Source organism: Miniopterus natalensis, chromosome 11, assembly GCF_054644295.1.
Source record: "Miniopterus natalensis isolate mMinNat1 chromosome 11, mMinNat1.hap1, whole genome shotgun sequence".
Classification (NCBI taxonomy): domain Eukaryota; kingdom Metazoa; phylum Chordata; class Mammalia; order Chiroptera; family Miniopteridae; genus Miniopterus; species Miniopterus natalensis.
In genome coordinates, this window is record NC_142091.1 from 60,740,479 (window position 1) to 60,752,435 (window position 11,957).

An 11,957-nucleotide genomic window follows, 5' to 3' on the forward strand; every position below is an offset into this window, starting at 1 on the left:
TATAAGTGAGATCCTGTGATGTTTGTCTTTCTCTACCTGGCTTATTTCGCTGAGCATAATATTCTCCAGGTCCCTCCATGCTGTCCCAAAGGGTACGAGATCCTTCCTCTTTACAACTGCGTAGTATTTCATGGTGTAACTGGCCCATAGCTTTTTTTTATCCACCCATCTACTGATGGGCACATGGGCTGTTTCCAGATCTTAGCTATTGTAAATTGTGCTGCTATGAACATAGGGGTGCATATATTCTTTCTGATTAGTGTTTTAGGATTCTTAGGATATATTCCTAGAAGTGGGATCACTGGGTCAAAAGGCAGCTCCATTTCTAATTCTTTGAGGAAACTCCACACTGCTTTCCATAGTGGCTGCCCCAGTCTGCATTCCCACCAGCAGTGTACGAGGGTCCACTTTCTCCACACCCTCGCCAGCACATGTCGTTTGTTGATTTGTTGATGGAGCCATTCTGACAGGTGTGAAGTGATACCTCATTGTGGTTTTAATTTCCATCTCTCTGGTGATCAGTGATGTTGAACATTTTCTCATATGTCTCTTGGACATCTGTATGTTCTCTTTGGAGAAGTGTCTATTCAGGTCCTTTGCCCATTTTTTAATTGGATTGTTTGTCTTCCTCTTACTGAGTAGTATGAGTTCTTTGTACACTTTGGAAATTAGTCCCTTATCAGATACATCCTTGGCAAATATGTTTTCCCAGACCGTGGGGTTCCCTTGTATTTTGAGGCTGTTTTCTTTTGCTGTGCAGAAGCTTTTTAGTTTGATGTAGTCCCATATGTTTATTTTTTTTTGTTTCTCTTGCCTTAGGAGATGTATCAGTGAAAATTCCACTACGTGGGATGTCTGTGACTTTACTACCTATGTTTTCTTCCAGGATTTATATGGTTTTGCAACTTACATTTAAGTCTTTTATCCATTTTGAATTTATTTTTGTGTATGGTGAAAGTTGGTGGTCTGGTTTCATTTTTTTGCATGTAACTGTCCAATTTTCCCAGCACCATTTATTGAAGAGACTGTCTTTACTCCATTGTATGCTCTTGCCTCCTTTGTCAAATATTAACTGACCATAATGGCTTGTGTCTATTTCTGGGGTCTCTGTTCTGTTCCTCTGGTCTATATGTCTGGTGTTGTACCAATACCAGGCTGTTTTGATTACAGTGGCTTTGTAGCCTATAACACTTCTTATAATACACATCTGGTGGTAACAAACTCCTTTAGCTTTTTTTTTCTTCTGGGAAGCTTTTTATTTCTCCTTCAATTTTAAATGATAGCCTTGCTGAGTTAGGGTTAAGGTTAGGGTTAGGGGTTTGGGTTATCATAAGACCTACTGAAAATGAAGCAGAAATCAGGACCCACCATTTTCCACATTGATCTTAATTGTCCATATTTGGACCCGCCATGCTCCCCAGGTACCCTAGTTGTCCACACTGGGGACTGTCATGCCCCATTGACAATATAATAAAGTGTGAAGAGTCTGTAGACAGATAAAAACAACTGTTGATGCTGAAGATGTGCTCTTGAACTGCACATTTACGACAGTTCAGCCAAATATGAGCAAATGCTCTCACTCACTTAGAGCTGTATAAAGCTTGATGACCAACAAAGAACATACATTATTTTCAAGCCTATATTTCAATTATTAAGAAAAATCAACCATGATGTGATTAAAAAGTACCAGCCCTAAGTAAATCCCCAGTTCCTGCTGCCAAAAGGGATATTCAGTGATGTCACAAGGGAATTTCTTACAGGTCTCAAAGCACTCTCTCTCTAAGGTACAGACAAGACCTGAGGTTCCAGAGACCTGCAGGGGGCAGGGAAAGGAAGGCAGGGCAGACTGCAAAAAAGTGAATAGGTATAGAATGCGCTAGGAATATCAGAAAAGATTGCTTAAGACTAGACTCAATCCCAAACCTTGCTCCCTCAGTCCCAATGTCCGCTCTAAAGACCAGAACTTTACCTCCGCTAACCTATTCCTGGCTTCCGAGTATATCACACATGTCTATTTAGGGCAGAGTAAGAACAGATAAGGTGAAGATAAAACATAAAAGATTCAAAGAAAATGAGGAAGTGCTTAGTTCTTGAATGTGAAGATACTGAATTGGTCTGTCAAAATGTGTATGTGTGTGTGTGTGTGTGTACAGCATGTCCCATAAGTCTCTATGAAGCTTTTCTAACTTCAGAGGTATAAATGCTACTAGCATAAAACATATCATTTGAAGGTTTAATTTTTATATTTTTATTATACTTATTCATTTTTTGAATTTAAAATAATCATTATTTCTGAGTGAAAATGGCAAAGGTTGATGTAAACAATAACAACTTATATAGTCAACTTTAAATAAATATAAAGTAAAGTTCTACTTCTGCATTGATGAAAGTAAAAGACTTACTACGTGGGGATATTAGGTTGAGACTGCAACAACGTGGATGAAACTGAAGGGCATTAAGCTAAGTGAAATAAGCCAGACAGAGAAGACAAATACTTCACATTCACTTATATGGGGAAATAAAAAACAAAAATATAAATTCATAGAAAGAGTAAAAAGTGACTACCAGAGGCTGGGGTTGGTAGAAATAGCAAAGAGAAGCTGGTAACAGGGTACAAGCTTTCAGTTATAAGATGAAGACCTGAGGATCTAGTAGCTGATAACACTGTATCATATCTGAAATTTGCTGAGAGTAGAACTTAAATGTTCTCACACACACAAATAACATTTTGTAAGTATGTGCAGTGAAGAAAAAATGGAGTTGAGGACAGAGGAGATTCTTAGATTATCAATCCCTGTGAAACAGCTAAAATTCCTGAGAGAACTTCAGACTTTCAAAAGCTAAGGAATTGGATATTGGTGGATTCAAGACAAGATCTGCAAGAGATGCAGGAACTAAGTAACGCCTGGTTTCCAAGTGGAATAAATAGAAAATTGATGAAGGTGTCAAAGGTCCAGGAGAGTAAAAACCTGCTAGCCTGGGTGGGCAGAGGGACTGTGGTCCAGCCTCTCCCTTCTGCCCCCTCCCCCACAATCAGAGGCCCTTTGTGACTAGGCCACAGCCCTGTGATGCGAGCCTGGGCCTCTAGGCCACAAACCACTCCCAGGGCTCAGTTGCCTGAGGGCAGCAGTGCAATTCAGATGATGGAAAACCCACTCTTGTCTCTGAAAAGCATTATTGCTACCTGGCAGAGCTCCAGCCCTTCCTGGGTGGTGGATACCATCTTTGGCATTCTGTGTGGAATGCTCCTCTTCCTTGTATTACTCTCCTGCTTGGAGAGGAATCCCTCCTTACCACCACCTGGGAAACACAGAAACATCAGGAAGGTGAGGAACCCTTGGCCCAGACCCAACAGAGATGATCTTTTTCCTATTCTTATTTCCACTTTTCTGAATCACCTAGAGAGACTCTTGAGATGGGAAAGAATAGGACAACTGTTCTCAGGAAAGAATAGAACTTTATACTTCTTGGAACAATCCAGGTGGGGCAGGGGTTAGGGCAGGTGCGAGGATTTCTATGTAAAGATCTCTGACCAGGAGTCCAGGTGTGGTGGAGGGCTCCAGGGCACAGCCCCAAATGCAGTGACCAGTGGCCAAAGATTGGACACTAAGAGTTGGATCTCTGTGGGGGACAGGCCCAGAGCCCTGGTTCACCAGCCGCCTTCCCATGGCAGGTGTCTTGGGGAGCCTCCTCTCGTTTGGGGTTGATCTGAGGGCAGTGCGGAGACCCTGAGAGTCTCTGAGCAGACGCTGGGGTGGGGCTGCGGCCTCAGGAAAGCAGTCCTACTTGAGGCAGCTCAGATGGGCCTGCAGGTCTGAGAGCGTGTGTGTTTCTTGAGCAGAGGAACAGTGATAGAAGAAATCCATGGTCGGTCTCATAGAGAAAATCTTTACTTTTTTCAAAGAAGAAAACCTGGAATAATACTTGTCCACTTCAAAAATAAAAGGGGAAAAACCAGAGAGCCCCAGTAGTTCAACGTAGACAGTCACATTGCTCATGAACACCGAGTGTCTGCCGCTTGTCTAGAGAGAGGAGAGTGAGAATGGGGTCCCAACCCCTCATTTTTTCTTGTCTCTCAGCATACAATGGAGCCTAAAAGGAGGAGCAGGTGCAGGAAGAGGAGTGGAGCTTTGAAAGGTGAGCTTCTGCCCCTCAACCCTGTGCCCAAGAGTTTGCCTCCATCCGTCCTGTCCCTGAGGCCCAGGGCCAGGTCCCTGAGGATGCCAGAGGCAGAGCTGTCTCTCAGGAGGCAGAGCTCTCTGGAAGCTCCTGGGAAGGAGCTCAAAACCCCGATTCTTCCCAGATCCCCTGCTGGGAATGAAGCCTCGAGGGCCTGGAAATGGGTGTTTCCCTAGCAGGGGTGTCCCAGCAGAGACATTTGGGCTGTCATGGACCAGTAGTGCCTGATAGGGAGGTGGGACCTCCAGGTCCAACTCTGGGCACATTATTTACTTTGCTCAGATTCCTCTGAGAGGTCCCTCTGCCCTTTCTTCCCCACAGGGAAGTTGGGAGGCCACAGGGGACAGTGGATGTGGAAGCACTTTGTAAATGACAAAGGGCTACTTGTCATGAGGCTTGCCATCCTTGTCAAGGATCATGTGGCCTTGACTGATGCTTGAGCTTCTGAGTCCACTCCCCCAGGTGTTCCTCTTAAAGGGCTATTGCACTCAGCCTCCTGTAGGACCCCCCGGGCCCTCCTCCACCGTGTGACCCAGTTTCCTGATTTCCAGCCTGCAGAGAGTGCCTGCAAGAACTAGAAGAGGCTCGGGGCCTCATTTCTCTTCTTGGAAGGTAAAGAATCTGCCCCTTATCTCCTGGGTCCTCTGCCCTCCAGAACCTATGATGTGACCCCAGGGCTACAGGCTGTCTTGAACTGACCCGTGGGAGTAGAGGGTGGGTTTGGGTGTGGTTATGGCCCAGGGGTGAGGGACAGCAGGAGCACTGGGAAGTCAGCGTGGAGGCCATGGAGGAGCCTGGACCCCAGGTGCCCACTACCTCCAGGCCTACCCATCTGCTCCTGGCTCCAGCCTGTGCCTCCATCTTCTGCAGCCACCTTGGGAGGCCCCTTGAACGAGGTGGCTTTCATCAGCTCTCCTGTCAAGACTCTCCTGGTGAGGTGTGCAAAGCAGCGCCCGCTGGAGTCCACCAGGCCTGCGGGGAGCCTGTGGAAGATTCTGCTCCTGCCACATCCCCATCAGCTTCTCCGGCTCCTCTGACACTGTGTCCTCTGCCTCCGGCCTCCACCCTGCCAGCAGAACATCAAGACCAATCTGACTTGAAGGGAATCCCACTGGGTACTGTTGAAAAGAGCTCACCTTCAAGTAATTCCCTTTTGGCATCTCCCAAGCCAGCCATCTCAGGCCTTGGCAGCTCAAGCTGCCCCATTTCGGCCCTGTCCTGGTGGCAGGCTGCTGCTGCAGCCTTGTATCTCTCGACCTCATCACAGTGCGAGTCCCAGCAAAAGCACCTGTCCCACCACCCACCAAAGGCCTCATTCCAGGGAGACCCCACAGACAGGCAGCCCCTCATTTGTCAACCCTGGTGTCCAGAAGCTGGTAGCCCCTCATTTGTCAACCCTGGTGTCCAGAAGCTACTGGAGATACTGCTCACCAAGAGAGCAGAACTGAAGCTGTGGAAGGAGAAGGGAAAGGAGGGGTCACTTTCAAAACAAATGAATGCAGAATACCACCTGAACTCTTTGGGAAATATGTGGAAAGCACTGGGTGCAGAGCAGGACACCACAACCCACCAACCCTTCTGGAACATGAAAGACAAACAAGAGCAGGTGCAGGGTCCTCAGCAGTTCTCACATCTCAAGTTCTTGGAGGACCACCTACAGCAGGAATGCAGCCAGCTCTTCTGGGGTCTCCCCTCTCTGCACAGCGAGTCCCTGGTGGCTACTGCCTGGGCTCCTAAGAGCTCTTCTTACCTACAGCCTCTCTCAGTTTTATTCAATGAAACCTCTAACCACTTTCCAGTTCCAATTCAGCCTAGAACACCATCAGGGCTTCCTGAGGCCCCACCCTTGCCCCTTCCTGGGGCTCAACCCCAACCTTTGACTGGTAATTTGCCCCAGTCCCAGCCCCCACCTCTGGCTCAGCTCCAGACCCAGACCAATATTCCCCCTGTCATATCCTCCCTCTCCATCCAACTACCTTCTTCTCCACACCAGATAAGGACCTCTGGGGTATCTTGCCCTGCATCCCAGAACAAAAACAAATCTTTCATCCCAACTGAAATTCAACATCTGAAATGGCCCTTGTTGCAGAAGCAACAGAAAAGCGAGAAGGCTTTACCCTCTGTGACCAAAAGATCTCAGGACTTCTTTAGCCAACCCACTCCCAACCTTCCCCAGAATAGTGGGGCCTCCCATGGCCACAAGCCTGTTTTTCAGAGGGACTTCACCAGCCCTAATCTCCAGAAGCAACATTTTCAAAAGAGGATCATCAAAGATGAACAGTGGGGTGGCCTGCACTTCAAGATCCAGGTGTCTCTGAACCTGAAGCAGGCTCCAGGCCAATTCCCATGGGTGTGTCAGGCACAAGACAAGCAGGGGCCCTTGCGTTTCTCTGCATCTGCAAGCAAAAGCAGCCAGGACTCACAGAAGATGGAGTCCAAGTACCATAGAAAGTCCCATGAGAAGGACCAACTAAAGAAAGACTTCACAAGGGGTGTACAGCAATGTACAAGGGGGATCCCAAAAGGTCTCTCCAGAGACTCAGCCAAATTTGCAGTGAATGTTCTGGGAATTAACTCCAAAAAGAAGTCAGAAAGATACTTGAAGTCCTTAAAGAGTGACCCAGGAACTTGCTTACCCAGAAGTACAAATAACAAACATCCAGAAAAACTCTTAAAAGCCCATTTGGGCAGGAAGCTAGAACAGATCAATCAGGGCTTGATCCCTGTGACTGTGAGTCGATCCCTACTGGCTGACAACCATGCTTTTCCCAAGTGCTACACTCACATGGAAACCAGAAATCTAGCACCCTCAAAGGATCCAGGACCTCACGTGAACACTTCCTGTGAGCTTCCCTTCCTCAGTCCATCCACTCAACAGGTGTTGGAAGCACATATTGTAAGGTTTCAGGTGAAGTACGAGTTGGGCCTACCCCTCCAGGCCTTTGAGCCCATAAATCTCAAGCTACTTGAGGTTGAACATTCGCACCTTCCACAGTCCCCCTCACCCATTTCAGCTGTCTGTGTATCTGGAGTCCACTCAAAATCCAGGTTCACCAAGGTCTTGGGAAAACCTCCTCAGGCCTTTTCGGAAGAGGTGATAACAAAAGAGTCATTTCTCACCCCTGCAGGTCTCCTCCCCACCTCCTCATCTGTGTTTGAGGAAATCCAGAAGGTCGTTGAAGGGACACCTTCTGGTCATGGCCCTGGGCTCTCAGAGGTCCCTCTGACTAGAGAGGAGAGCAAGCTGCCTTCTCAGCCCCTCAGCCTGAAGGGAAGAACTCAGCAGATTGGGACTGTCATGGGTGTTGAGGAAAAAAGCCTAGAGCCAAATCCAAGTTCAGCAGTAGCTGGGAATGAGTCAAAGCAGGAGAGAGGGACTCAGACTTCAGGAGATTTCTGCCAGATGGTAGCAATACCGGAAATGAACTTACTGTCCCAATCTTCAAGGGCTGAAGAGATCAGGGAGGCAAAAGAGGCTGAGGAGATACCTGCTTGGGAAGTCATTGTGGAATCCAGTGTGCTGGCCAATATGCAAACCATTAATATGGATACGAGGAAATCAGGGTCTCCAGGGCCCAGTAAAAGCTCCTCACCACCTGCAAAGTCAGTTGCCCAAGATCCAGAAGAGCAAAGCCTTACAACAAAGATGGCTAATAAGTTTGAGCTCCAAGGGGAGGTAGAGTCAGGGGACCAGCTTGAAGGCCATGCCACTCGCTCGCTTCTTCAAGACTGTCACACTGATGTCCTCCTGCAAGACTATGCCACTGGCATGCTCATCCAAGACGATGCCACCAACGTGCTCCTCCAAGACCCTCACACTAACATGCTCCTTGCTGCAAACATCTTGGCTTCCCATAGGGCACTTCCCAGCTCCCAGAGGGAAAATACCAGTGAGGACATGCCAGCTGCTCAGGTGCCATCTAACCTCATATTTAGTGGACGGAACAGCCAGGGGCAGCAGGAGCCCAGGATATCAAAAGTTAAGGATCCATGGAAAAGCCAAAGAAAAATAGTTGTCCCCACTGATAAGAGAGAGGACAATAGGAGGCCCAAACCAGGAAAGTGCAAAGAAGAGTTGGCAGAACAAGCCAGTGGGATGAGCAACCCTCCTCAGGTCACAGGAATCGGAGACATCCTTGAGAGGAAATGCCTCCAACTCTTGTCAGAGAAAGGACAGGCTTTTACAGAATGCCACTTTAAAGAAAAGATGAGGCACTATCTACTGGACAAAGGACCAGAAGACCCCCTTCAAAAAGGCCAGCCTACTTCAGCCATTGCCCGGAGCCAGGAACCAGTCAAAAACAGATCGGATATGGACAACGGGCCCACTGAAGCTCAGGCGATCATAACAGCTGTTGGACAGATCCTGGTGGAGAAATTATCACATCACCAAGGACATACCAAGGAGATCAATCAGCACAAAAAACAATTCCAGGCCCCAGTGTGTGGGTTTTCCTCTTACCACAAGGTTCTCTCCTCTCCAGAGCAGAAAAGAGTGATGAAAGATATGGCCTACAGTCACCAAGCCACCTCCAATGGCCACAACTCTTCTAACAAGAGCTGGTAGGCCAGAGGCTAGAACAGTAAGTGGGCCTCCCCACCCAGGGAGCCTGGGTCCCCAGGCAGACCCTGCCAACATGGGCCCAGGGTGGCAGAGCTCTCAGACCACCTACATCATTACCCAACATGCTTCTTCAAAATTGTCTCTTCTATCATGGACGTGGACAACAGTGTGGTGACTGCGAGAGGTGGGGGAGTGGGGTGGAGGTGGAAGAGGACATGGGATAAATGGTGATGGAAAAAATAAAGTAATAATTTAAAAAGTTAAATTAAAAAAATTTGTCTCTCTGGTCAATTGCAATGTGCCTCTCATGCTTTTCCTGGTAGAAAAAATTTTTAAAAAATTCAGTTCATAGAGAGAAAACCTGTTTTTTCTCATTAGCTCATCCTCTATGCACTAATGCCTTCTTCCCACCACAAGTTTAATTGTTTCCAAAATATGTGATTTTTCTCATGAGAGCTGGTGGCCTATGTCTGTGCCCTGAAGGGGGAAGAGAAGGAATCAGGCTTTGTGCTTCCCAAGTGCCTACTTTGGCTCCCAGGAGGAAGGGGGCCATGGAAGGAAGTTGACAACCTTGAAGCATACCCACCCTAACTCCCTTTTCCTCAATACACCTTGTTTCCATAACTCATAATCACAAAGACCAAAGAAGGCATTCAGGGGTTGTCAAGATGAGCAAAGTTATAAGATCTGGCTCAGCTGTCCTCTCCTGCTTTCTCTCTACTTGAACTTGTGGGCTATAGGGGAAGGGATTACAGAGGCTGAAATACCCTGTCTCCAGGAAGTGTCTCAAAGTGGGGAGGGGACTTTGGGAGCTGTGCTGGCTCTGAGTACAGAGGTGGGAGAGATCTTGTCCTGGATCTCTTGGTGGGAATAGGTGACGCCTGCTCCAGGAGCACTTTTCTCCCTCAGGAAGCTGGGATGCAGATGGACCAGCCAACTCCTGGTAGCTCAGTGCTTGGTGTCCCCCTCCCTCTGCCTTTCTCATGCTCTGGAGCAGCAGTGAGGACTAGGACAGCACCCCCAGCTCTGAGGACATGCAGGTGGGGAGCATGGAGGCTGCTTAGGGCCCCACACCTGCCCAGGGGTAAAGAACAGCCTGCCTGAGGGTGCACACAGTCCACTTCCGAGGAAGAGAGCAGGGCGTGACTGAGTTTGCAGTTATCATGTGATAGTGGGACACTGTACACCTGGGGTGAGTTGTGGGGGAAGGAGGCAAAGTGACACAACGTGCCAGTTAATTGTGCAGTGACCAAGGAGCCCCTGGCATCCCATCCCCATCTACAGGCCCAGAGGGAAGAAGCTGTTATGGGTCCAGTGGCTCATGATGACCCCACCCCAGGGTGTCCATCCTCCTCCAGCTCCCAGAGCCAAGATGAAAGACGCCCCCTGTAGTTGTTATTCAGAAGGCCAGGTCCACAGAGGCAGCAGAGCCTTCAAGCAGAGAAGGTTGACTTCTCCACAATACATTTAATCAGCTTGCATAGGACTGGGGACCTCCGGACACAGTTTTTGACTTTGGTTACATGTGCGTCCTTACTTTTTTATTTTCTGGAAGAGTTTGTATAAGCTTATTTGTAAAGGCATTAATTATTTGTGCCTTCAGAGGTGGAGTTGTTAAGAGGATAGATTTTAAGAGTTTTCATTACTAGGAGAAATTTTTTTCTTTCTATGTATCTATATGAGATAATGGATGTTGATGAAATCTATTGTGGTAATTGCTCCATAGTATTGTAAACATTTCACATGATGTAAATCAAACTGTCATGCTGTGTGCTTTATACAATGATGTATGTCAATTATTTCTCAATAAAACTGGAAAAAACCACAAATTTTGACCTTTTTAATACTGTCTATTGTATTACTTTCTGTTTTATTAATTTTTGTTCTTGTTTTACTTTTTTTACTTTCTTCTATACTTTTGATATATTATTTTGCTGTTTTGTTTTTATAACATCTCCTCCTAGGAATCCTTAAAAATACAGTAAGCTTCTTCATTGCATTCTTTTTATATTTTTATTTTCTATCATTCTGTCTCTCTGCTTTATTCTGGGTAATTTCTTCTGATTTATCTTCCAGTTAACTAATTTTTTCTCTACCTGTGTTGAATTTGTTATTAAACCCATATGTTGAGTTTTTCACTTTGGTTATTGGGTTTTTAAATATTGGAATTCTAATATTTCTATTTGATTTTTTTTATTAAACTTAAAATGATTTTATTACAGTGTACTGCTGAAATGTTTTCAGTTAAATTTTTATCCCTGAGCACAGTAGGCACTGTTTTATAGTCTTTATGTAAATATCATTTCTTTTATTAATCTTTCCAAGTTCCTGGTGGTAGGAGTGGCTCTGAGAGGAAAAGACCCTCTCTCTCCTGCTGCTATATTCTTTACCACATTCCTTTTACAACACCTATTATTTTCTTATCTTGCTATTTAGATATCCCTCCCCCGCAGACTAATGGTTCAAGGTTCACCAAAATAAATTCTCTGTCTTGTTCATCATTGTGTCTGTCATAGGAGAATTCCACCTGAGATTTGACGATATTATAAATAAATGAATGATTTTAGTGTTACCTATTTACCTGCCTATTTACCTATTTACCTATGTTTCACTTATTTTTGCTTTCTGGCTTCTTCCCTAACCTCAACTACTTTTCCTCAAGGCTCACTGGGTTCAAGTCATACTGGCTTCGGTGCTGTTCTCTAAATAAAGGAAACATGCTCCAGCCTCAGGGTCTTTGCCCTTGCTCTTCCTTTGTCTGAATGCTCCTGTTCTAGATATCTATCTTATTTCCTCATCTCATTCACACCTCTTATCAAATGTCACGTGCAGAGAGATCTTCTCTGACCACCTTATCAATAACTGTGTTTTCTCTGCTCTCTGCTATTCTCTATCATCTGCTTTATTTTGTTTCATAGCACAGCACAGACAGTAAGTTGTAAATGTATCTGTTTGTTAAATGTCTGTCTCCAACAGTAGTTTATAAGCTCTGTGAGGGCAGGGACTATGTATATTGCTCACCACAATTCTCTCCAGGGTCTTGAGCAGTGTCTGGCACATAGTAGGCATTTGAGAAATATTTATTGAGCTAAGCTCTGTGATAACTGCTTTATATACAATTTTTAAAGATTTTCCCCTTCAGCAGTTCTGAAAGTTTAAGATTTATTATTGTCTCCAATTTACTGATGAGTGGACTGAGTCTCAGAGAGATTAC

General features: G+C 46.0%; 1 protein-coding gene across 1 annotated transcript; it reads left to right on the forward strand.

The window, feature by feature from the left end:
• Positions 1-4,963: 4,963 nt before the first annotated feature.
• LOC148092041 (spermatogenesis-associated protein 31A6-like) lies at positions 4,964-8,746 on the forward strand. Its single transcript, XM_087822276.1, has one exon. The coding sequence runs from the start codon at positions 4,964-4,966 to the stop codon at positions 8,744-8,746; it is 3,783 nt and encodes a 1,260-aa protein (XP_087678402.1).
• Positions 8,747-11,957: the final 3,211 nt, after the last annotated feature.